The following is a 26678-nucleotide window of genomic DNA, read 5'->3' as shown; positions in this document are numbered from 1 at the left end:
GTGTAGCGCCGCACATGTGACATCTCTAAGTACCTGGATGATCGGGGAGGATGGCGAATGTGTTGCGGCAGAAGCTGTGGCGGAGTACGGGGGTGCTGGAGACGGTCAGCGCTCACCTCTTGTCTCCGACATCGGTGTGGACGGAGCCCGGCTGGGGATTTCACCCGGCCGGCAACGCTTCAAGCGGCGCTGCGGCCGGCCAGGGAGCATGTGACTTCACGCGTTGACGCGTCGACGCCTTTCACACACGTCGACGATTTTTTGTAGTCGACGCGTCGTGGCAGCCCTAAAACCCAGAGTAGCATTCTCAATATTAACTACTCCCAAAGCCTTAGGAGGAATGGGTCTGCCAGATATAAAAAATTACTACTATGCATCACTATTAGACCAAATGAAATTCTGGTTCTCCTATCATGAGGACAAACTATGGACAAACATTGAAAAAGAGATCACTAAAGGACGCGATCCATTTGCCCTTTCTATGGCTAAAATTATAATACCCAAAAAAATAGTCATACCCAACTTTCTTTCTATCAAAACAACACTATTAGCATGGAAGCATATCCTATCCAAAACTAAAACTGGAAACATATACTCGAAAGTAGCATTACCTACAAGAATAATAGACTACTATAAAATAAGATTATCGGCCGAAGAGTGGATAAATCAAGGTTACCATTATTATAATAACCTTCCGTTGCATCTCAGGAATGTTGTGGAGGATAAACTAAGGAAATACGCCCGACTAAAAGATCTGAAAACTCAATGATAATATTGATATTCCCACGGAAATATGGCAATTTTTTACAGGCCAAAATTCACAAAAAAAGAAAGGAATAAAACTATTCTTTAATCTACTTTCCTTTTCCAATAATAAAAATCCTAATATGACTAAATGGGAAAAGGATCTCTCACAAAATTTTACGTGGGAACAATGGCAAAAAGCATTATTGATTAATAATAAAGCATCCTCATGCATTGAGCATTGGGATAATTCACAAAAAATTCGAAACAGATGGTACCTGACACCTGTAAGATGTAATGAAGTAACAGGAAATCTTCACCACACTCTCTGGGCCTGCAAGAATTTAAACATTTTTGGAAAGCTATTTCCTCACTTATAGCCGAAATAACCGGTAACCTGACAGAACTGACACCTGCGATGGCACTATTGGGAATAGACCTAGATTTATACCCTATATGTTATAGAACTATAGTAGCACACATTCTGATAGCTGCAAGACTTAAGCCTCGTACACACGCATCGATAGTTGGCCGTGAATTTTCGGCCAACATCCGATCGGCCGATTTTCGGCTTGTTAGTATGATGCTTCCGACAACCGACTCCGACTTTTTGGCCGAACAAAATCTGGTGTGCATGCTATAAAATTTTTGTTGGCCGTCAACAGAAAGGCCGATTTTTCGTCAGTCAGTACAGATTTCGGCAGACAAAAATCCAGATGAGCAAGACTGGGCATGCTCAGAGAAGAAAAAACACACGGAAAGTAAACCAGAACATGACATCACTTCTGAAGTTGGTTTTTGTTGGCCGTTAAAATTTGTGTGCAGTCTAGAGCACATTTCAACCAACACAACAACACTGGACAAAAGATGGCTGATCGGTCGGCCGATAATCGTTGCGTGTGTACGAGGCTTTACTATTGCTAGTATGTGGAAATCTACCGAATCTCCCAACCAGTCCAACGTAATTATATAAAGTAATAGGTGCAGTGCTAGAGAACAAGCGTATAAAAGTTCCAAAAAAATCTGTGTGTAGTCCTATTCGGTTTAAATCAGCAAATGTCTGATTCCAAAATGGTATTGCTGGGTTAAACATATCACCACCACCAGATGTCACCAAACACACTGACCCTTACCGTCAGGCTGATAAGACTGCACCAGATAAATAATCTCCACGCTGGTTCATCCAAACTTAACCACAGATCTCCATAAGTTCTCAGGAACATGAATAGCAGATGAGTCACAGATCCTCATATGGCCCCAAAAATAGTGAAAAGGCTCATAGTGCAGTAAGTTAAATTGAAGTAGTGCTTTATTAAATAATAAAATACACTCACATTCTATCAGGATGGCCTCAGCGTATAAACAGTGTGGGTTTTTTCCTTCCAAGAAGATGGCCGCTGCGTCCTCCAGCGCAATGAAGTCACACGTTCCGTAGCCCGCCCGACGCGGCGTTTCGTCAACAATGACGTCGTCAGGGGCGTGGTTCCGTAGCCCGCCCGACGCGACAAAGTCGTTGACGAAACGCTGAATATAGCTCAGATCAATTGGTAATAATGTCCCATCCCTAATAAACATTAGTACACGGTAACCAAATCTGCTTACAGATAGTTCCTATTAGGGGTAGGCGGTTTTGGTATGCTGTGTTTTATTTAATCTTTTTTTTTTTTTTTTTTATATATATATATATATATATATATATATATATATATATATATCTTTTAATTGTTTTTTCTCATTTAACTGTTACCCGGTACTCCTGTAATTCTCATAATTTTCTTCATTTTCCTAACTGTTGTTACATGTACCAAGCAATGAGTCAGAAGTAACAAATAATTGTAAATGTTATTGTTGAAAATGTTAACTTAAAATTCCAATAAAAATTAAATTAAAAAAAAAAAAAAAAAAAAAAAAAAAGATCTTATTTTCTATTTACACCCAGTAATTCCCCCCCCCCCCCCCCATGTCCGTCCTCTTCCTCCATAGTCACCTTTTTTATCTCCAGCAGATGATGATACACACATATATAGTGTGGAAACCTAGATTAACACCTTCAGGATCAGAACATTTCCCAACTTACGGGGCTGGAACATTCTCTTCATTTTGGAGATTTGTCACCTTTCCCACCAATCATCTTCTCACCTTAGCAGTCTATATACTAACGGATTATAAGATATTACAGGATGTTTTTTTTTTTAAAGTGGTGGATTTATAAGGCATACTTTTGTATTTTATAATCTTTATGTAGATATATTGAGGGATAATAACTATTTCTGATGTCTGTGAAGGTTCAACACAAGGGATGTGTCTGGATGGTGACTGTATCATTGTGTGTGTCAGGTTCCTATAAGGTGTCAGGATGTCACTGTCTATTTCTCCATGGAGGAGTGGGAGTATTTAGAAGGACACAAGGATCTCTACAAGGACGTCATGATGGAGAATCAGCCGCCCCTCACATCACCGGGTAAGAGGAGACTTTATTGTAAAGGAGAGAGCAGTACGGAGGCTCCACCTAGATGCCCCATCATCTGATAAACACATAGAAACAATGTATTCAGTCAGTGTGTGTGTTTCCTACAGATGGATCCAGTAATGGGAACCCACCAGAGAGATGTCCCCGTCCTCTGTATTCCCGGGATTCCACACAGGAAGGTCACACCATCCCTCACCATCATCAGGTAGATGATTGACAATTATTGGTAGTTATGATTTATACACAAGAATATTTGTTACAATGAATGTTTTATTATATATTCAGAGGGGAAATCTCGGGGATAATATTGTTGGTAAAGAGGAGTATAAAGAGGAGGATGAGGAGTATGGAGTGATGGAGGAGTTTTCAGAAGGACACAAGGATATGATGGAGCCACCTAATACCAGGAACCCACCAGAGAGATGTCCCCGTCCTCTGTATTCCCGGGATTCCACACAGGAAGGTCACACCATCCCTCGCCATCATCAGGTAGATGAGGAACAATCACTGATAGTATCATTAGGATCTGTACATTATCTGCATTGTTACCATTGATGTCATTTTTATTATATATTCAGAGTGGAAGCCTGAGAGATTCTAAAGTTAAGGTTAAAGAAGAGATAAAAGAGGAGGATGATGAGGATGGGGTCATAGAGGAAATACACAAATATCTGTACCAGGACACCATGGTGGAGTCATCCAGCTACAGAAACCCACCAGAGAGATGTCCCCATCCTCTGTATTCCCGGGATTCCACACAGGAAGGTCACACCATCCCTCAATGTTACAAGGTTGGTGGGACAGAGCTTCTAGAACACGGACTTGTGAAGGCAATGTTTGGATTTTTTGTTTATGTGATGTCACAATATTAAATCTTCTATTTTACAGATGATATTCTCTCTCATTTTCTTGGTTTAGAGTGGAGATCCAATCGATATAGAATTTGAGGTTAAAGCAGAAGAAGAAGAGACGTATGTGAGGGATGATCGGCAATCTATGGAGGAGGATGGAATAACGGGGACATTTATAGAGGAGGACACTCCTACAGAGATCAGCACAGGTCGGTCATTAACACTAAATCCATTCCTCCACCCATACTGCTCACTGATTGGTCCAGAGTAGGGTGGGGACTGGGTGATATCAGCCTGTAATCCCCTGGTCACTTTCCTGAGCTGTGTTCCCCGTCCTGTATTCCTGTATTTCTCTCGGATAATCTTCCTTCTCTGTGCTGCAGACACAATTTATGTCTCTAGACTGGATTTATGGAGATTCTGGGGTTCAGCTGGCAGTAAAATGTTGATATTCACCATAGACGTTGCTCAGCCTAGACCCCTGGGGTATGTACCTTGAGTCTTCTGCCCCATGCCCAGGTCTAGCAAGATCCCTGACAGAACAATTCTCCCGGGGTTACTTGCTCTGTTATTTGCTGGCTGTGCCGGGTGGAGGGATATGTCTGTATAGTCTTACACCCAAGTCACTGAGTGCAGTCTCAGGAGATGGGAGGCGGCGGTGTGGGACCTCTGCAACTGATTACTGAACACAAATATAATGAGTCCTGACCCCTACACTATATACTCTATGTTGTACATTACATACTCCTGACCCCTGCACTATATACTCTATGTTGTACATTACATACTCCTGACCCCTGCACTATATACTCTATGTTGTACATTACATACTCCTGACCCCTGCACTATATACTCTATGTTGTACATTACGTACTCCTGACCCCTGGACTATATACTCTGTTGTACATTACACATACCTAGACATAATTAGAACCTTCAAGGCCCTGGTGCAAGAAACCATGAAGGCCCCGGCCCTGGTGCAAGAAACCATGAAGGGCCCGGCCCTGGTGCAAGAAACCTTGAAGGTTCCCCCCCTTACATTGGAGTCCACAGAGTTTCCTACCCCCCCCCTTACATCGGAGTCCACAGAGTTTCCCCCCCCTTACATCAGAGTCCACAGAGTCCGCCCCCTTACATCAGAGCCCACAGAGTCCGCCCCCTTACATCAGAGTCCAGAGTCCCCCACTTACATCTGAGTCCACAGAGGTATTATTATACGGGATTTATAACATCCTCCAACTTTGGAACCTTAAACAGAAAGTAATAATGAGGGAGGAGTCAGTAACCCAATGATGGTGGTCTTCAGGATCAGTCCAGTCTTCATCTTGGTTGTTCTCCCCCATCCTCACTCTCTGACCTCTGGGGGGCTCAGCCCCGCTGTTATTCATGACTAAATCATGGACTAAATAAGGAAGTGCGGGACTTTTTGTGTTGGGAAGATGGCAATGAGTGATAGAGGGGGAGGGGACACTCGTCCTATAATCCCCTCATCACTATCACTCCTATAAAAGACAGTTCTCGTTGTTTCCTCACTCTCTGACTAAGGTCCATGAATAAAGAAATGAACTGGTAGGAGATCAGAGGACCCATTTACTAGTTACCTTGAGGGGGGAATTGTAAGATCCTCAGAGACAAAGCTGTCTGATGTGGGCGGAGTCTCGGTGTAGGGAAACCAATCTGCTGATGTCTAGTAATAATCTTTATATTTCTATTTTAGTAGATGGACGGGAGATGAGGAAAACCTCAGAGGATTGTCTCACTTTGTCTCCAGACTGTAAAGTAGAAGATGAGGACATCACACAGTATAGTCCAGGAGAAAACCCGGCTACCTCAAATGTCCATCCGGCACCACACAGTGTAGATGGACCATCGTATTCCTCTTATCCTGAGGAACCTCAGACTGTGAGGGACAGTGCCGGACCATCGTATTCCTCTTATCCTGAGGAACCTCAGACTGTGAGGGACAGTGCCGGACCATCGTATTCCTCTTATCCTGAGGAACCTCAGACTGTGAGGGACGGTGCCGTCCTTACAAAGGATAAAAGGTTCTCCTGTGCTGAGTGTGGGAAGAGTTTCCATTGGAAAGGCAATCTTAATGTGCATAAAAGATCTCACACCGGTGAGAAGCCGTATTCCTGTCCTGAGTGCGGGAAATGTTTTTCAGATAAGTCCAGTCTTTACAGACATCAGAGATCTCACACTGGTGAGAAGCCGTATTCCTGTTCTAAGTGTGGGAAATGTTTTTCAGAGAATTCCACTCTTTCCACACATCAGAGATCGCACACAGGTGAGAAGCCGTATTCCTGTTCTGAGTGCGGGAAATGTTTTTCAGATAAGTCCACTCTTTACACACATCAGAGATTGCACACTGGTGAGAAGCCGTATTCCTGTTCTGAGTGTGGAAAATGTTTTTCAAGGAAGTCCCATCTTTCCAAACATCAGAGAACTCACACGGGTGAGAAGCCGTATTCCTGTTCTGAGTGCGGGATATGTTTTTCAGATAAGTCCACTCTTTACACACATCAGAGATTGCACACTGGTGAGAAGCCGTATTCCTGTTCTGAGTGTGGAAAATGTTTTTCAAAGAAGTCCCATCTTTCCACACATCAGAGAACTCACACGGGTGAGAAGCCGTATTCCTGTTCTGAGTGCGGGATATGTTTTTCAGATAAGTCCACTCTTTACACACATCAGAGATTTCACACTGGTGAGAAGCCGTATTCCTGCCCTGAGTGCGGGAAATGTTTTTCACACAAGTTTGATCTTTCCAAACATCAGAGAACTCACACGGGTGAGAAGCCGTATTCCTGTTCTGAGTGTGGGAAATGTTTTTCACAGAAGTCTGAGCTTTCCACTCATCAGAGATCTCACACGGGGGAGAAGCCATATTCCTGTCCTGAGTGCGGGAAATGTTTTGCACACAAGTGCCATCTTTACAGACATCAGAGATCTCACACGGGGCAGAATTCACATTCCTGTCCTGAGTGCGGGAAATTTTTTTCACAGAAGTCCGCTCTTTCCACACATCAGAGATCTCACACGGGGGAGAAGCCATATTCCTGTCCTGAGTGCGGGAAATGTTTTTCAGTGAAGTCTGCTCTTTCCACACATCAGCGATCTCACACGGGGGAGAAGCCATATTCCTGTCCTGAGTGTGGGAAATGTTTTGCACACAAGTGCAATCTTTACAGACATCAGAGATGTCACATGGGGGAAAAGCCGTATTCCTGTCCTGAGTGCGGGAAATGTTTTACAGAGAAGTCGTATCTTTCCACACATCAGAGATCTCACACTGGGAAGAAGTCGTATTCCTGTCCTGAGTGCGGGAAATGTTTTTCAGTGAAGTCCAATCTGTCCACACATCAGAGATTGCACACTGGTGAGAAGCCGTATTCCTGTCCTGAGTGCGGGAAATGTTTTACACAGAAGTGCAATCTTTACAGACATCAGAGATCTCACATGAGGGAGAAGCCACTTTCCTGTCCTGAGTGAGGGAATTGTTCCTCACTGACATCCTGTCTTCCTGTACATCAGGGGTCCCACACAACCCTGGGGGTGTATTAGTGCCTTGAGTGCGGGAAATGTCTTCTATATGAATGTTGGTGGACATGTGGGGAAGAAGCACACCCTGATATACACCTCAGATATACTCCATGGCTGATCTTCCTCAGGTAAGAAACACTTCATAAGGAGATCAGAGATCACCAAAGACATGGATGAAGTGTTGTCCCGTGTTGGCCATTGATAGCAGGAGAAAAATAAAAATGGAGTTCTTACCTTTCATTGGCTGAGTACATTTTGTGCGGGAAGATTTCACAAACACTTACAGATCTGGTTGTTATAAATGTGTTGATGAAATGTGACCCGCATTCCCCCAGTCATGGTGAATTGGGGTTTCCTATAATGGTCAGTTCCATCTAGTGGCCATAATGTGCTTTCCTGACAGATGTCCATGGCTGCATACGTTTGGGTAGCCCCGCCCTCGTTCCTCCCCCATAAGACCCCACCCCCATAAATGTTCAGGATAAGCCAATGGCTGGGTTCCTTTTTTGTCCTCCTCACTTATAGGACCATTTTTGTATGAAGTTTTCCTACCTATTGGAAGTATTGGTGGGCGGGTCTGGTGCTGGGCAGCTGTGCGGGATGTCAGGAGCTTCCTTTGGTATCCAGAAGTCTTCCAGGATGTCCCGAGTGGTCATTGAGTCCCCAGCTATCAGCGGGGTGGTGTTATGGGACACATATGTAGAGAATCCATGCCTGGAGAGTGGGCCCTACCATCGGCGGCCATTTGCATTGGCTGGGAGCCCAGCTGTTAGTGGGTGGCCATTAAGTGTTAGACACGTGAAATTCGTTTTGTTGCGAATACAAATTCTGACAAATTTTTAGTTATTTCTAGATTCCGATATATCCAAATGAAATTAAATTGAAACGAATTTCGTTGAAATCTGTTAAAATTTGTTTGGTTTATTCATTTTCTAACGAAATCCAACTTTTCAGAACGATTCGAATTCGGATCAGTCCAAATAAAACGATCCATCGATGCAAATTCTGTGTGAAGAAGTAGCTGGTTGTTAAGCAGCAAGCCAGGAAGCTGGCTGCCCACATCCTTACCAACCATGACTCATCAGCTGTCAGCGGGCTTCCTCACTGACAGATGAATGGAAAGAAAAGAGTGCCAGCAATAGAAAAAAAACAGCGTGGTCCCCCTCCCCCCAGTCCTTACCAGACCCTTCGGGGACCAAAATGTAAAAAAAAAACAGCGTGGGTTCTCCCCTAAAATCCATACCAGACCCTTTATCCCAGCATGCAGCCCAGCAGGTCAGGAAAGTGGGAGGGACGAGTGAGGCCCCCCCTCCTTTACCATACCAAGCCACATGTCCTCCAACAGGGGAGGATGGGTGCTTTGGAGAAGCTCTGTCCCCCCCCCACCCCACCCCAAAGCACCTTGTCCCCATGTTGATGGAGACAAGGACCTCTTCCCCACAACCGTGGCCTGTGCTTGTGGGGGTCTGCAGGCAGGGGGCTTTGCCAAGGGGGCCCCCAGATCCCGCCCCCCATGTGAATGAGTATCTGGAACATATTACCCGTACCTATTCACCAAAAAAGTGTCAAAAAATAATAAGAACACACACACAATTTTTGAAAAATCCTTTATTAAAAAATAACTACTGCAGGCTCCTCCTCCATTTGACATTTCTTACATAGGTAAGGGGCGGTAAGTATATCCAAGCGATATACCTAACCTACAGGTAGGCTGAAACCTACATTATTAAAGATAAGAGTACACTAACTATGAGTCATAAAAAAGATGGGCATTGATCATATACCTAGGTGACCCCTATAGAGAGAGACACCCACATATTATGGGAGTATAAACTCCATCCGGTGTATACCAACCTGCTATCCTCATAAGGTGATTATCCTTCCTCCTTTCTGTATGAATAGATATAGAATATAGAATGTAATTACTCCTCCCACTACTACACATATATATTTTATCTTGTACCTAGGATCATCAGGACAGATACCTATATATACAACACATTTTGGTCTGATTTTCCCCCCTGTGTCCGCCCCAGGTCGGGTAATTTGTTGGGGGTTGGAAGGAAGGCCGTGTGCTAGTAAGTCATGTTTGTGTTTATTATGATGTACATAAATTTCAGATTATGTTCTATGTGTATGAAACACTAATATCGAGTCTGTTTATAAGAGAAAACTGTCTGTACATCTTCATAGTCCTGAAGAAGCCTTGTGCGAAACGCATAGACCAGTGAACAGAGAAAATATCTATACCTACACGAACCTTATGATATATAACAACTTATCCTTATATATGTATGATGTACATGAGGGAAATTAGTAGGAGACATTGATCTCCTGTGTACGAGCTGAGCTCAGTTTGGGGCCAGTTTCCTCATTTTATGGAGATCTGGTTTTAGATAAATCAATAAATCTTATTTTAGGCTAAATCTATGTAGTTGTTATCTGTCTCATAGACAACAATCCACACACAATATGTGAAATATCACCAGAAAAAAGGCGCTGATCCTCTATACAGTCCCAGCTTGCTGTGGTGTGCGTATAGCAGTTTGTGGTCGTTGCAGCTCCTCCTATTATCCACTGGGTGGTGGACTTGATCAAAAACACAGCTGCAAAAATGGGAGACAAACAGCGCACGCCGACCTCGAGTAGTAACGTTTTATTGTAAGACACACAATACAAGACTATTCAATTGCACTCACATTTTCCATTTTTAATGACAGGCACATCTGCAAGAGCCTTCTCCTCCTCTCCCTCCTGGGTGGCCTACGGTCCACCCTGCAGCTTTCATCCAGCTCGGGACACCGCTACTGCCAGCTCTTCCGTCTGCTTCTTCCTCCAGTCTCCCCGCCGAGTGCCTACGTACCAGACCTCAGTGTGCTTGCGCACCAGTCCGCCGACTATCTCAGCTGTGCAAGTGCGCCAGAGCCTCAGCCGAGGCTACACTTGGTTGTGGACGGGAGTTTGAAGGGGTGTGAAGGGATTCAGCACTGCAAAGTGATTGCCATGACTACGCGTTTTGAAGGCGGAGCCTCCTTCTTCAGGTCCCTTCACACCCCTTCACACTCCCGTCCACAACTGAGTGTAGCCTCAACCGAGGCTCTGGCGCACTTGAGCAGCTGAGATAGTCGGCGGACCGGTGTGCAAGCGCACTGAGGTCTGGTACGTAGGCAGTCGGTGGGGAGACAGGAGGAAGAAGCGGACGGAAGAGCTGGCAGTAGCGGTGTCCTGAGCTGGATAAAAGTCTTGTATTGTGTGCCTTACAATAATACGTTACTACTACTCGAGGTTGGCATGCGCTGTTTGTCTCCCATTTTTGCAGCTGTGTTATCTGTCTCATGCTGTGCCCTTAAAGTCCACACATATGACAGTGGTTCCTTGTGAACATCTGTAGTTTCCCATTTTTTTTGGATAAGAGAAGGGATTTAGTAGGATACTCCAAATAACTGTTCACAGGTGAGGACATCTCTGTCAATATAACTATATCGCAGATCATCTGAGGGGACCATAAAGCACCTGTATGGGATGAACAAGTCCCTTTGTAGCTGAAGAGAACCTTGCCTCTTCAAGACACTAGCCAGTGTCTCCTTTAGCTTGCACCCAGTAACTGACTTCTAACACCCAAAGGAGGATCTAACAGCACAAGTCCCAAGGATCCCTTGTGGGGGGGTCTATACTCACAAGGCTCCGGGAGCACACAGAGCAGCCTTCCTCAGTAGTATCAGACACGATCCGCAGACATCCTCCCTCAGTCAGCCCTCGTAAGGACCAATGGGTTACAACTTCAATGTTTTAGGTCACCCACCCGAGGCCACATGGCAGCCTCTGCAAGGGAGAGGCAGCAGCCCCCTCCCCACTTAGACCTCTCTCCCTAGAGGTAGACTGGACTGACTACGAGCCCATGTGCTCTTCAGATATAAATGCAGGTACCCAGCATGCCTTGGGGCACATCCCTTTCTAATTGGCCAGGGCTGTACAGACATCCATGCTCTCATCTGCCAGGTTTCCACCCACTGTCCAATATACTCCATGGCTATTGGATCAGTATGAATCATCAAGACAGCATGAGCTGTGTCCCTGTTAGGCAGAGAAACCAAAAACTATATCCACTCATTCTAGCACCTACCTAGGAGGGCTCTACATCTATATGGCAGGGTCTGTTTGATTATTCACCTGCTGGGACGGTGCTCTGATGTGAGAAGCTGCAGTGTCAGTATTCCTTTAGCCTTAATTAACCCCTTACGGGTTTTTCTTACCTAGCAAACAGAAACAACTGTTACACTGTCTTTTATGACAGCTTAGGAGACTTTAGCAGCCGTAGTTTGAATTGCGATTTTTTTTTTTTAATTACTGTGAGGGAAATGTGCACCTTGAAATGTTTGGCTTAGCATATTGATATATCAGTTTATATTGAAAGTTAGAGTTACCCTTTATATCTTAAAATGTCTTAAAGAATATATATATTTTGCTTATAATTGATACATGAATTACTGCTGATATACAAGGCCTAATTTCTCACCTGCTTCAGCTTGCGGTTATAATATAAGATCAACATCTATAACGGATATTTAGCATATATCTAGTTTCACCGAGTCCTAGTTGTTCTCAGAATAATGTTGTTTGTGGTTAAGATATATGTAAGTGCATAGATGTTCCATAGATAAGATGTTATGTCATGATTGGCTTACAAAAAGTATATATTGACTGTTACGAGTTTCAATAAATTGTAATCATAATTCAACCATAACCGATTTGTAGTCTTGGTGTTCTTATTACCCGATCGATCGAAGAAGTTCTATACACACCCGGAACCAGACCCAAACCCTTACAATTACTACATAGCTTGAGTAGCAATTATATATGGTATAATATTTTTTTTCTTAACAATATGGAGTTCTCCTTTGCACCGTGTCTGTTTATCATGGATTTATTTCTTACTGTGACAGGTCCTTGTGCCGCTGCAGCCTAATCCCTCTATGCTGTGGCTGCTCTATGCAGGATGTAGCTGGAGGGGGGCAGCGTCTTCCTTACTGATACTGTTCCTGGATTGTCAGCTCTTCTGCAGGCCTCATAAAGCTGGTGTATGGGAAGCTGACTAATGGACACTTTCTATTAAACCTCTCCAGATCTGCATGTACAAGGAGTCTCAACTCTGACCATGTCAAGCTTTTCCCTTGCAGAATCAGTCAAGTGACCAATTTAATCCTCTTCAAACAATTCCTAAAAGGAAGATGAGGATAGTCTATAAGCAGGTTTTTGTACCTCCCTTCCTGCAGAGGTATCTTCAATGCAAGTACCGTATTTATCGGCATAAAACACGCACAGGCGTATAACACGCACCCTAATTTTAAGGGGGAAGTTTCAGGAAATTTTAAATAAAGAACTGTGAAGCAAAATAAGGGTCAGTGTCCATCAATTCAGCCTTATAAGTGCCCATTTGCAGCCTCACCAGTGCCCATCAATGCAGCCTCACCCTTGCTGCCAGATAAGTACCCATCTGCTACCTCATAAATGCAGCCAGATCAGTGCCGATCTGTAGCTTCATAAATTCAGCCAGATCCGTGCACATATGCAACCTCATAAGTGCAGCCAGATCAGTGGCCATCTGCAGCCTCTTAAATGCAGCCAAATCGGTACCCATCTGCAGCCTCTTAAATGCAGACAGATCAGTACCCATCTGCAGCCTCTTAAATGCCGACAGATCAGTACCCATCTGCAACCTTTTATAAATACATTGGAAGTGGCTTTGAGGGAATTTAGAAACATATGTTCTCCAGAGTGATAGTGACTGAGAGACGATTAAATTTAAGGATTTGAGTTTTGGTAGTGGAATATTTTTAGACCATAGAATACCGGAGATATGATAAGGGAGAATAGACTGTTTCTAAATTCCATTTGTCCTCTACAACTCCTATTAATGTCACATTCCTTGGTGACCCAAAATTTCCATTAGGTCTCTATTACACGAGTATCCTCTCTCCTTGGATTAGTAAAAACCTAATGACTTTATCTGAATTCATCACAGATTCGAGTTTTGTTGATTTCTCTTCCCTACAATCAAAATACAATCTTCCGAATTCGGAGCATTGCAACTTTCTACAAATTCGACGTTTTTTTTCATAAATATTATCCACTTTCCAATCTAGATTCCCCTACCTTTTATGAAAATATAATTTTTTTTTATAAGTGCCCATTTGCAGCCTCACCAGTGCCCATTAATGCAGCCTAATCAGTGCCCATCAATGCAGCCTCACCCTTGCTGCCAGATCAGTACCCATCTGCTACCTCATAAATGCAGCCAGATCTGTGTCAATCTGTAGCTTCATAAATTCAGCCAGATCCGTGTACATATGCAGCCTTATAATTGCAGCCAGATCCGTGCCCATCTGCAGCCTCATAAATGCAGCCAGATCCGTGCACATATGCAGCCTCATAAATGCAGCCAGATCCGTGCACATATGTAGCCTCATAAATGCAGCCAGATCAGTGCACATATGCAGCCTTATAATTGCAGCCAGATCCGTGCCCACCTGCAACCTCATAAGTGCAGCCAGATCAGTGGCCATATGTAGCCTCATAAATTCAGCCAGATCAGTGGCCATCTGCAGCCTCTTAAATGCAGCCAAATCGGTACCCATCTGCAGCCTCTTAAATGCAGACAGATCAGTACCCATCTGCAGCCTCATAAATGCAGACAGATCCGTGCCCATCTGCAGCCTCATAAATGCAGACAGATCCGTGCCCATCTGCAGCCTCATAAATGTAACCAGATCCGTGCCCATCTGCAGCCTCACAATTGCAGCCAGATCAGTGCCTATCTGCAGCCTCATAAATGCAGCCAGATCCGTGCCCATCTGAAACCTCATAAATGCAGCCAGATCAGTGTCAATATGCAGCCTCATAAATGCAGCCAGATCAGTGTCAATCTGCAGCCTCATAAATGCAGCCAGATCAGTGTCAATATGCAGCCTCATAAATGCAGCCAGATCAGTACCAGTACCCATCTGCAGCCTCATAAATGCAGCCAGATCAGTGTCAATCTGCAGCCTCATAAATGCAGCCAGATCCGTGCACATATGCAGCCTTATAATTGCAGCCAGATCAGTGCCCATATGTAGCCTCATAAATGCAGCCAGATCAGTGCCCATATGTAGCCTCTTAAATGCAGCCAGATCAGTGCACATATGCAGCCATATAATTGCAGCCAGATCCGTGCCCACCTGCAACCTCATAAGTGCAGCCAGATCAGTGCCCATCTGTAGCCTCTTAAATTCAGCCAGATCCGTGCCCATCTGCAGCCTCATAAATGCAGACAGATCCGTGCCCATCTGCAGCCTCATAAATGCAGACAGATCAGTGGCCATATGTAGCCTCATAAATTCAGCCAGATCAGTACCCATCTGCAGCCTCTTAAATGCAGACAGATCAGTACCCATCTGCAGCCTCTTAAATGCCGACAGATCAGTACCCATCTGCAGCCTCATAAATACAGACAGATCCGTGCCCATCTGCAGCCTCATAAATGCAGCCAGATCCGTGCCCATCTGCAGCCTCATAAATGCAGCCAGATCAGTACCCATCTGCAGCCTCATAAATGTAGCCAGATCCGTGCCCATCTGCAGCCTCATAAATGCAGCCAGACTGCAGTGGTCAAGTAAAGTAGAGTATTAGGACCATGTCAGCCATATCCTCCTAAGTATGGCATACCACAACACCTTTGAGACTTTTTTTTAAAGCCTAACCACATAGAGGGCCCCAAAATCCAAGGAGGACCTTTGGGATTTCAAGGAGCATAAATTACGCATCTAATTTCCTGACCACTTACTGTTTCATTTTTTTGTCGTAAGTTTTTGGGAGAAAATGACACAAAGTTGTCAATTAATGAGATATTTCAAACACACAGCATAGACATAACTAGAATTACACCCCAAAACACATTCTACTACTTCCCCCGGTTATAGGAATAGACATTTCACAGCTTGGCCATGCAGAGGGACCCCAAAATCCAAGGAGCACCTTCAGGCTTCCTTGGAGCACCAGGTCAGTGAAAAAACCCATAAAATGACCAGAGTTATTACAGGCGACAATCAGGGATGCAAACTGTGACTGGATGCGCTATTAGGGCTCATTCACACATGAGGTTGGTGGGTGGTAGAACCATCTCGGTTATACAGCTTTTCAACCGCTATGCCCTTCAGTTGCAGAGACAGTGAACGGGGGGTAGAGATGGGCCGAACATCCCTCTATTCGGTTTGCAGCAGAATTCCTGCACAGGAGAAAACTTCTGCCCAAGCCGCGAACTCTATTAAAGTCTATGGAGCTGAACATGAAAAATCAAAAGACCCCATTTTGAAGGCTTATATGCAAGTTACTAGACATAAAAAGTGTATGGGGGGCCTGAGAATTGCCCTGGGGGACATGTATCAATGCAAAAAAAGTTTTAAAAACAAATGTTTTTAATAATTTTGATGATTAAACTTCAAAAAAGAAAAATTCCTTTAAATATCGTACCTGGGATTCCCTTATTCTGCCTGTAAAGTGGTGCATTTGTACCATGTATAGAACCTGCTGCAGAAAAACTGACATTTCTAAAGAAAAAAAAAAACAAGTCAAATCCCATTTAAATTGATTCGCGGTTGAAATTGCGAGCCGGTAATTTAAAGAAAAAAATGTCGTGGGATACCCCTCTAGTCCATACCAGGCCCTTTGGGTCTGGTATGGGTTTTAAGTGAAACCTCAAGCAAAATTTGTTTTAAAAAACGGCATGGGGTCCCCACCAGAATCCATACCAGACCCTTATCTGTGCGAGTAAGCACCCCCCCTCCTTAGCCATACCAGGCCACATGCCCTCAACATGAAGGGGAGGGTGCTTTGGGACACGGGTGACTCTGCCCTCCTACCCAAAGCACTTTGTCCCTATGTTGATGGGAACAAGGGCCTCTTCCCCACAACCCTGGCCAGTGGTTGTGGGGGATGACTTTTCGAAATCTGGAAGCTACTTTTTTTAATGTTTTTTAATAAAGGACTTGTCAAAAACGGTTGTGTGTTGAACACTTTTTCACATGGGAGGGCTTCCAGATTCGGATAAGTCACCCCCCCTAATACCCCCCCCCCCCCCCACCCACAACAACAGCCAGGCCGGCTGGGTGTTGGAGAAGAGGTCCTTGTCCCCATTGACATATTATTGCATAAATCAGCTATTCTTCACACAGAATTTGAATCATTTTTCTACCAATCCGAATTTGAATCATTCCAAAGGTTTGGAATTCGTTAAAAAATTAGTATATGAAACTAAACAAATTTCAGCTAAATGTATTATTATTTTTTTCTGGGATTCAGATACGACCTGAATCTCTGAATAACCAAAAATTAGTCCAAATTTATATTCTGACCGAAAAAATTTTTTCTAGTGGTTACCAAGGGTAATCAAGGCTTAATAAGCAGTCTGTAGCCGTGATTGGTGGGACATCTTGTAGCGAGGGAGTTGTTCTCGCCATTATCTCCCCTGGTGGTCCATCTCCCATAGCAACGGGAGCAGATCAGCAGTTAAAGGTTCCCAGCCTGGGCACTAGGTATGGAAGAGGAAGAGATACAGTAACAGAGCAGGCGTGGAGTCCGCACTAGGTGCTCGGTGGGACTCCAGTCTGTTGTTGGAAGTGGGGTAGCAGAAACACGCTGGATAGGTGCAGTGGGCATAGGCTCAGTGTGTCCCTCCTAAATGCGGCTGTGATAGGGAAGGTGTACATTGACACGGGAACGAGAGAGCTAACCGGAGGGCAGTTTATTGTTCAAGTGTACACAGTGCATGGCCATCTCTAGAGTTGGAGGTCTTCCTTAAGTTTAAGGTATTTCTGAAAGTGGCCTCACCCTTGTCCCGGGGCATTGATGAGCAAACTTACGTAAGGTAAGTGACCCTGTCCAAGGTGTCCAGCGTAACCCAGAAGAACCCACCCCAGGGCAGGCCTCTCAGGGGACCCACACTTGGGGGCCAAGGAAGAGGGGAACATGGAGAGAGTGTCACCCGCGTGCCCTACATACAGTACATACACACAGCACAAGGCCGGATCCACACTGCGAGGTTTATTTACTAAAGGCTAATAGTCTGTGCACTTTGTAAGTGCAGTTGCTCCAGAGCTTAGTAAATGAGGGAAAGATCTGCTGATTTCCATCATCCAATCATGTGTAAGCAGAAATGCTGTCTTTTTTTTTTAGGTTTTCCTTCAATACTCATATTCATTGAAAAGTCAAGCTTCACCTCATTTACTAAGCTGCACTTGCACGGTGCACAGTCTATTTCCCTAAATACCCCCCCCCCCCCCCCCGCCGTGTGAGACGTTTCTCAGGACTGAAGTTCCATGAGCTCCGCAAGGTGGTGATCTCACTTCTACCCAGACAGCAAGTCTCTATGGAAAACAGGAAGTGATGTCAGGTACGGACAGGAAGTGTTGTCAGGTATAAGTAGGAAGTTCCGGGTGAGAGGTGAGTCAGTAGGAAGTAGAGAGAAGACATTGCTGGACGTGGTTGCCGAAGAGGTAATAAGATCTTATTTTCTATTTACACCCAGTAACCCCCCTCCCCGTCATGTCCGTCCTCTTCCTCCATAGTCACTGTGACCTCTGTTATCTCCAGCAGATGATGATACACACATATATAGTGTGGAAACCTAGATTAACCCCTTTAGGGTCAGAACATTTCCCCACTTACGGGGCCCGAACATTCTCTTCATTCTTTCCCACCAATCACCTTCTCACCTCATCAGTCTATATACTAATGGATTATAAGATATTACGGGATGGTTTTTTGTTTTTTTTTTCTTTTTAGTGGTGGATTTATAAAGCATACTTTTGTATTTTATAATCTTTGTGTAGATATATTGAGGGACAATAACTATTTCTGATGTCTGTGAAGGTTCAACACAAGGGATGTGTCTGGATGGTGACTGTATCATTGTGTGTGTCAGGTTCCTATAAGGTATCAGGATGTCACTGTCTATTTCTCCATGGAGGAGTGGGAGTATTTAGAAGGACACAAGGACCTCTACAAGGACGTCATGATGGAGAATCAGCCGCCCCTCACATCACCGGGTAAGAGGAGACTTTATTGTAAAGGAGAGAGCAGTACGGAGGGTCCACCTAGATCCCCCATCATCTGATAAACACATAGAAACAATGTATTCAGTCAGTGTGTGTGTTTCCTACAGATGGATCCAGTAATGGGAACCCACCAGAGAGATGTCCCCGTCCTCTGTATTCCCGGGATTCCACACAGGAAGATCACACCATCCCTCACCATCATCAGGTAGATGAGGAACAATCACTGATAGTATCATTAGGATCTGTACATTATCTGCATTGTTACCATTGATGTCATTTTTATTATATATTCAGAGTGGAAACCTCGAGGATGATAATATTGATGTTAAGGAAGAGATAAAAGAGGAGGATGAGGAGTATGGAGTGATGAAGGAGTTTTTAGAAGTACCCAAAGATATGATGGACTCACCCAGTAACAGAAAATGTCCCCATCCTCTGTATTCCCGGGATTCCACACAGGAAGGTCACACCATCCCCCACCATCATCAGGTAGATGATTGACAATTATTGGTAGTTCTGATTTATATACAGCATGTTTGTTACAATGAATGTTTTATTATATATTCAGAGTGGAAACCTCGGGGATGATAATATGGTTCCTAAAGAAGAGTATAAAGAGGAGGATGAGGAGTATGGAGTGATGGAGGAGTTTTCAGAAGGACCCAAGGATATGATGGAGCCACCTAATACCAGGAACCCACCAGAGAGATGTCCCCGTCCTCTGTATTCCCGGGACTCCACACAGGAAGGTCACACCATCCCCCACCATCATCAGGTAGATGAGGAACAATCACTGATAGTATCATTAGGATCTGTACATTATCTGCATTGTTACCATTGATGTCATTTTTATTATATATTCAGAGTGGAAACCTGAGAGATTCTAAAGATGAAGTTAAAGAAGAGATAAAAGAGGAGGAGGATGAGGATGGGGTGATGGAGGAGTCAGAGTTTCCAAAAGGACACAAAGATCTGTATCAGGACACCATGGTGGAGTCATCCAGCTACAGAAACCCACCAGAGAGATGTCCCCGTCCTCTGTATTCCCGGGATTCCACACAGGAAGGTCACACCATCCCTCACTGTTACAAGGTTGGTGGGACAGAGCTTCTAGAACATGGATTGTGAAGGCAATGTTTGCATTTTTTGTTTATGTGATGTCACAATATTAAATCTTCTATTTTACAGATGATATTTTCTCTCATTTTCTTGGTTTAGAGTGGAGATCCAATTGATATAGAATTTGAGATTAAATCAGAAGAAGAGACGTATGTGAGGGATGATCAGCAGTCTATGGAGGAGGATGGAATAACGGGGACATTTATAGAGGAGGACACTCCTACAGAGATCAGCACAGGTGGGTCATTAACACTAAATACATTCCTCCACCCATACTGCTCACTGATTGGTCCAGAGTAGTGCGGGGACTGGGTGATATCAGCCTGTAATACCCTGGTCACTTTCCTGAGCTGTGTTCCCCGTCCTGTATTCCTGTATTTCTCTCGGATAATCTTCCTTCTCTGTGCTGCAGACACAATTTATGTCTCTAGACTGGATTTATGGAGATTCTGGGGTTCAGCTGGCAGTAAAATGTTGATGTTCACCATAGACGTTGCTCAGCCTAGACCCCTGGGGTATGTACCTTGGGTCTTCTGCCCCATACCCAGGTCTAGCAAGAGTATGAAAGATCCAAATGTGAGACCGCACTCAGGGTATTTATGATGAAATCAAAAGTTTCTTTATTCCTCAAAATAAAGTAGACAGACAGTGTACAAAACAGACGTGTCCGGTTGACGCGTTTCACGACATTGTTAGTCGCTTACTCATAACCACACATCTTCTACTCTTCTACTTTCCGGGTCTACCAAGACCTTTGACAGAAGAATTCTCCCTGGGTTACTTGCTCTGTTATTTGCTGGCTGTGCCAGGTGGAGGGATATGTCAGTATAGTCTCACACCCAAGTCACTGAGTGCAGTCTCAGGAGATGGGAGGCAGCGGTGTGGGACCTCTGCAACTGATTACTGAACTCCAATATTATGAGTCCTGACCCCCTGCACTATATACTCTATTTTGTACATTACATACTCCTGATCCCTGCACTATATACTCTATGTTGTACATTACATACTCCTGACCCCCTGCACTATATACTCTATGTTGTACATTACATACTCCTGATCCCTGCACTATATACTCTATGTTGTACTACAGTCCTGAGAACAAGAACCTTCAAGGCCCTGGTGCAAGAAACCATGAAGGGTTCCCCTAACTCCCCTTTCCCATTGATCCCAGGGTCCTTTATTCCCATTGCAGGGATCTTTATTTTGGGCCCACAGCGGGACCCTTCCACATGTTCTGCAGCGGGCCCCCTTTCCGGCCATCTTGGGTATTTTTGCCTTTTCTTGAAGCCAAACCCGAACACTTTAGCGGTGCACTGCAAAATGTTTGTAATATACACTATATATAGATTTTGTGATTACATTTCTAATCATGTGGATTTAATCACAAGAGTTTCCCTTTACATCAGAGTCCACAGAGTTCCCCCCCCCCTTACATCAGATTCCACAGAGTTCCCCCCCCCCCTTACATCAGAGTCTACAGAGTTTCCCCCCCTTACATCAGAGTTTCCCCCTTACATCAGAGTTCCCCCCTTACATCAGAGTCCACAGAGTTGCCCCCACTTACATCAAAGTCCACAGACTTCCCCCCCCACTTACATCAGATTCACAGAGTTCCCCCCCCCCCCCGTTACATCCACATATTCCCCACCCTTACATCTGAATTCACAGAGATCTCCTTTACATTTGAAGCAGCAGAGTTTTCCCTTACATCTGATTCCACAGAGTTTCCATGCAAGGGGAGGAGCCGATCCAAGTTTTTCTCTCTTCTCCCGTCCCTGCGAGAGGGGCTGAACTGTCAGTGCTGGCTCTGGGCTGTGTGAGAGACACTCTCAGCTCAGAGCACTGCAGCCAGGAATCCCGCCTGGGGAGCCACAGTCTGGGCTCTTGGGCCCCCAAGGTGGTGGAACGCCAGGGCCCAATCTCAAGTAAAACCTTTGCAACTCCAGTAGTAACACCATTGGCCCTGACCCCTGCACTATGTACTCTATGTTGTATGCTAAATAATTCTGATACTATACAGTACTAACTGCTGTACCCTATATAATATAATCCGATTCGCCATAGCTTTTTGACCACTGACAGGTGTGACAGTGCGAGGCCCTGCTGTGATTAAAGCTTATCACCGAAACGCGTTAGCTGATATGCAACAATAAATAATATAAGGATTTACGGAGTGTCCGGCTTTTCCCTTTGTTTGACACGGTGCGGGTTTACTTGGAATAGTAGGAAAAAAGGAGCACCCGATGTCTGAAAGTCTACAATTTTGGTGGTAGATTAACCACTTGCCGACCGCTCACAGTAATATTGCTGCGGCAGGTCGGCTCCCCTGGGTCCAGCGACGTAGACCTACGTCGCTGGACTTCTAGTGATCTTGGCGGCTGTGTTTAGACACAGCGGGAGTCGGGCCTGGAGGAGGAGAGGCGGCGATTGCCGTCTCTCTTCCCCGATCGTCCGGGAAAGTGTGAGAAGATCCGCCTGCTTGTGTAATCAAAGCAGGCGGATCTTCTCTGTGACAGACAGGGACAGATCACAGGATTCAGCATAGCTCAACCTGCGATCTGTGTCTGTGTCACAGAACCCCCTCCCCCCACACACGTCAGTAAGCATGAGGCACACATTTAACCCCTCGATCACCAACAGTGTTAACCCCTTCCCTGCCAGTGTCATTAGTACAGTGACAGTGCATATTTTTAGCACTGATTACTGTAGTAATGTCACTGGTAACCCCAAAAGTGTCAAAAATCTCAGTTAGGGGTTCGATCTGTCCGCCACAATGTCGCAGTCCCGCAAAAAAATCGCAGATCGCCGCCATTACTAGTAAAAAAAAAAAAAAAAAGAAAACCACAAAAATGACAGAAATCTTTCCCGTAGTTAGTAAACGCAATAACTTTTGTGCAAACCAATCAAAATACGCTTAATGCGATTTTTTTATTTTTTTTTACCAAACATAGGTAGCAAAAAACAAATTGGCCAAAAATGTTAAAAAAATTTGATTTTTAATTTTAATTTTTTTTTTTTTTGGGGATGTTATTTTTTTTTTTTCAAACGTATTTTTCAAAATTGTCGCTCTTTTTTTTTTTTATAGAGCAAAAATCGCGGAGGTGATCAAATACCCCCAAAAGAAAGCTCTATTTGTGGGGAAAAAAAGCACATAAATTTTATTTTGGTACAGCATCGCATGACCGCGCAATTGTCCGTTAAACTAACGCAGTGCCGAATCGCAAAATATGGCCTGGTCAGGAATGGGGTAAAATTTTCCGGTCTTAAAGTGGTTAAAAATACGCTCATTGAGAATTTGTCAAAGCCATGTAGCTAAATACATTTTGGCCTAAATATATGACAAAAATCGAATATATTGGATCTTTTACAACTGTCAAAATAGAAAATGTCAATTTTTCGCAAAAAATTTTGCTCTTTTTTTATTAATATTGCAAAAAATGAAAAGCGCAGAGGTGATCAAATACCACCAAAAGAAAGCTCTGTTTGTGGGAAAAAAAGGACTTAATTTCGTTTGGGTACGGCGTTGCATGACCGCGCAATTGTCCGTTAAATTCGCGCAGTGCCAAGTTGAAAAAAGTGGCCTGGACGTTAAGCAGGAAAATCCTCCGGTCTTAACCACTTGCCGACTGCCACACGACTATTTACGTCGGCAGTCAGCCCCTCACAGGCAGAGCGACGTAGTACTACGTCGCTAGCCTGTGAGGGTCTAGGGAGTGAGCGCTCGTCCCCAGAGGCGCGCTCCCGCGTGGTCACGGACCCCCCTGCGCATGTGACCCGATGTCCGCCGGTCACTCGGGGATCGTCGGTGCAGAGGGAGAAAGGCGGGCGGCTGATGTAAACAAAGCCGCCTGTCATTATCCCCTGTGTAGAAACAGTGATCATACGGTTCTACTATGTAGGACCGTTGATCAGTGTTCCTACAGCTCAAGCCACAGCCAATCACAGTTAGAATCACACCCCTAGGGACACACATAACCCCTCCCTCTCAAAAAAGTTAACCCCTTCACTGCCAGTGTAATTTTACAGTAACAGTGCATATTTATAGCACTGATTACTGTAGAAATGTCACTGGTACCCCCAAAAATGTCAGTCAGGGGTCCGATCTGTCCGCCGCAATGTCGCAGTACCGCAAAAAAAAAAAAAAAAAAAAAAATCGCAGATCGCCGCCATTACTCGTTAAAAAAAAAAAAAAACAACGACAAAAATCTATCCCTTTGTTAGTAAACGCGATAACTTTTGTGCAAACCAATCAAAATACGCTTATTGCGATTTTTTTTTTTTTTTTTACCAAACCTATGTAGCATAAAACAAATTGGCCGAAAATGTTAAAAAATTTTGATTTTTACATTTTTTGGGGGGGGGGGGGGGGATTTCATATAAAAAGTGAAAAATATTGTTATTTTTGCGAAATTTACGCTCTTTTTTTGTTTATAGCGCATGATCAAAAAATCGCACAGGTGATCAAATACCACCAAAGAAAGCTCTGTTTGTGGGAAAAAAAGGACATCAATTTCATTTAGGTACAACGTCGCACGACCGCGCAATTGTCCGTTAAAGTCACGCAGTGCCGAATCGCAAAATAGGCCCTGGTCAGGAAGGGGGTAAAATCTTTCGGGGCTTAAGTGGTTAAAGTAGTTAAAATCAGTATTTTTTGCTAGAAAAATACTTTGAACCCCCAAACATAATAAATATATATATTTTTTTTGTTAGCAGAGACCCTAGGGCAGTGATGGAGAACCTCGGCACCCCAGGTGTTTTCAAACTGTATTTCCCACGATGCTCAACTACCACTGCAGAATGCACGAGCATCATGGGAAATGTAGTTCCAAAACATCTGGGGTGCCAAGGTTCGCCATCGCTGATCTACATCATAAAATGGAGATCGTTGCAATACTTTATGTCACACCGTATTTGTGAAGCCGTCTTACAAACGCAATTTGTTTTGGAAAAAAATACAATTATTTTAAATTAAAAAATAAGAAAACAGTAAAGTTAGCCCATTTTTTTTTCTATAATGTGAAAGATAACGTTATACAGAGTTAATAGATACCCAACATGCCATGCTTCAAAATTGCGCACGCTCGTGGAATGGCGACAAGCACTAGTATTTAAAAATCTCCATAGGTGACCATTTAAAAAATGTCTACAGGTTACCAGCTTAGAGGTACAGAGGAGATCTGGTGACAGAATTATTGCTCTCGCTCTAACGATCGTGGCGATACCTCACATGTGTGGTTTGAACACGATTGACATATGTGAGCGTGACTTGCGTATGCGTTCCTTTCTGCGCGCGAGCTCGAAGGGACGGGGTGCTTTACTTTTTTTTTTCTTATTTATTTTACTTTATATTTTTTATTTTTTTATTTTCTATTTTTTATATTTATTTTATGTTTTATTTTATATATTTTTTTATTTACACTTTCCCTTGAAAAAAGTTTTTTGATCACTTTTATTCCTTTTGATCGCTTTTTATTCCTATTACAAAGAATGTAAACATCCCTCGTAAAATAAATAAGCAGGACAGGACCTCTTCAATGTGAGATCTGGGGTCAAAAAAGACCTCACATCTCACATCTACACTAAAAAGCAATAAAAAAAAAATAAAAAAATTGTATCTTTCAAGCCGTTGGGTAGAAGTGACGTTTGACGTCGCTCTGGTCCTCCAAGGGCATAGAGATGAGTGAGTGCCATCTTGCCCTCACTCCACTTCCTGCCCATCAGGGGAGCGGATCGTTTTCCCCGCTACCGAGAGCTCCAGTAAGCAGGGAAAATGACCGGAGTGGGCGGTGGGTACCACTCCCGCCGCCCATAAAAGTGATCTCGTGGCGAACCCGCCACTGGGACCACTTTCATGTCCAAAGTAGACCGCCCACCGCGTAAGAAAATACCGCGGTTATGGCAGCTATCTGCTACCATAACTCTGGTATTTGACGTCAAATTAGCGACTTAAATACACTCTGGGCGGTCCTAAAAGAAAAACACTCACCAGGATATATAAAAATCGGGCTTATAATCCACTTACTACACTGCTAAAAATGTCTGCTTCTGACATCTCCTACTCCCCTACGCGTTACGCCCCCTCCTCTCCTACTCCCCTCTACGCGTTACGCCCTAAAATCGGGCTTATAATCAGCTTACTACACTGCTAAAAATGTCTGCTTCTGACATCTATTAACCCTACGCGTTACGCCCTAAAAATCCGGCATATAATCCGCTTACTACACTGCTAAAAATGTCTGCTTCTGACATCTATTAACCCTACGCGTTACGCCCTAAAAATCCGGCATATAATCCGCTTATTACACTGCTAAAAATGTCTGCTTCTGACATCTACTACCCCTACGCGTTACGCCCCCTCCTCTGGGCTTCTTCAGCTCCTTCTTTCCTACTATTCCAAGTTTACATGACCTTAACCACTTCCCGCCCGCCCTATTACAGATTGACGGCGGGAATGTGGTTGTATTATCCTGACCGGACGTCATATGACGGCGGCAGGATAATACAGCTCTGGGCGCCCCCCGGGGGCGCGCAGAGCGGCGATCAGTGATGCGAGGTGTCAGCCTGACACCCTGCATCTCCGATCTCGGTAAAGAGCCTCTGAATAGGCTCTTTACCATGTGATCAGCCGTGTCCAATCACGGCTGGTCACATAGTAAACAGGAACAGCCGTTGATCGGCATTCCTTAGTTCGTGCCTGACAGGCACGAGTAAAGGAGCGCCGATCGGCGGCTCCCCTGACAGGGGGGGGGGGGTCGGCACTGGTAATCAGATCATTGATTACCAGTGCAGACCCTCGGGGGGGGGGGGGGGGATGCCACTAGAACCACCAGGGATGTCCACTATGACCCCAGGGATGCC

At 44.3% G+C, this 26678-nt stretch overlaps 2 protein-coding genes across 2 annotated transcripts in view; both read left to right on the top strand.

Annotated features, from left to right (window-relative positions):
• Positions 1–26678, top strand: part of LOC309564465 (uncharacterized protein) — a gene marked incomplete at both ends in the record, with an annotated part of 1172539 nt that overhangs the window by 665556 nt on the left and 480305 nt on the right. The window contains 1 exon segment of the mRNA XM_082269095.1: positions 6316–6630. Within this exon segment, the coding sequence (XP_082125221.1) occupies positions 6316–6630 (315 nt within the window).
• LOC309562896 (uncharacterized protein) overlaps positions 1–26678 on the top strand; it is a 142653-nt gene that overhangs the window by 26551 nt on the left and 89424 nt on the right. The gene's annotated exons all lie outside the window — the stretch shown is intronic.

The sequence above is a fragment of the Pelophylax lessonae genome, assembly GCF_965119305.1.
Source record: "Pelophylax lessonae genome assembly, chromosome: 9".
NCBI classification, from domain to species: Eukaryota; Metazoa; Chordata; class Amphibia; order Anura; family Ranidae; genus Pelophylax; species Pelophylax lessonae.
This window is presented reverse-complemented; position numbering and strand designations above follow the sequence as displayed.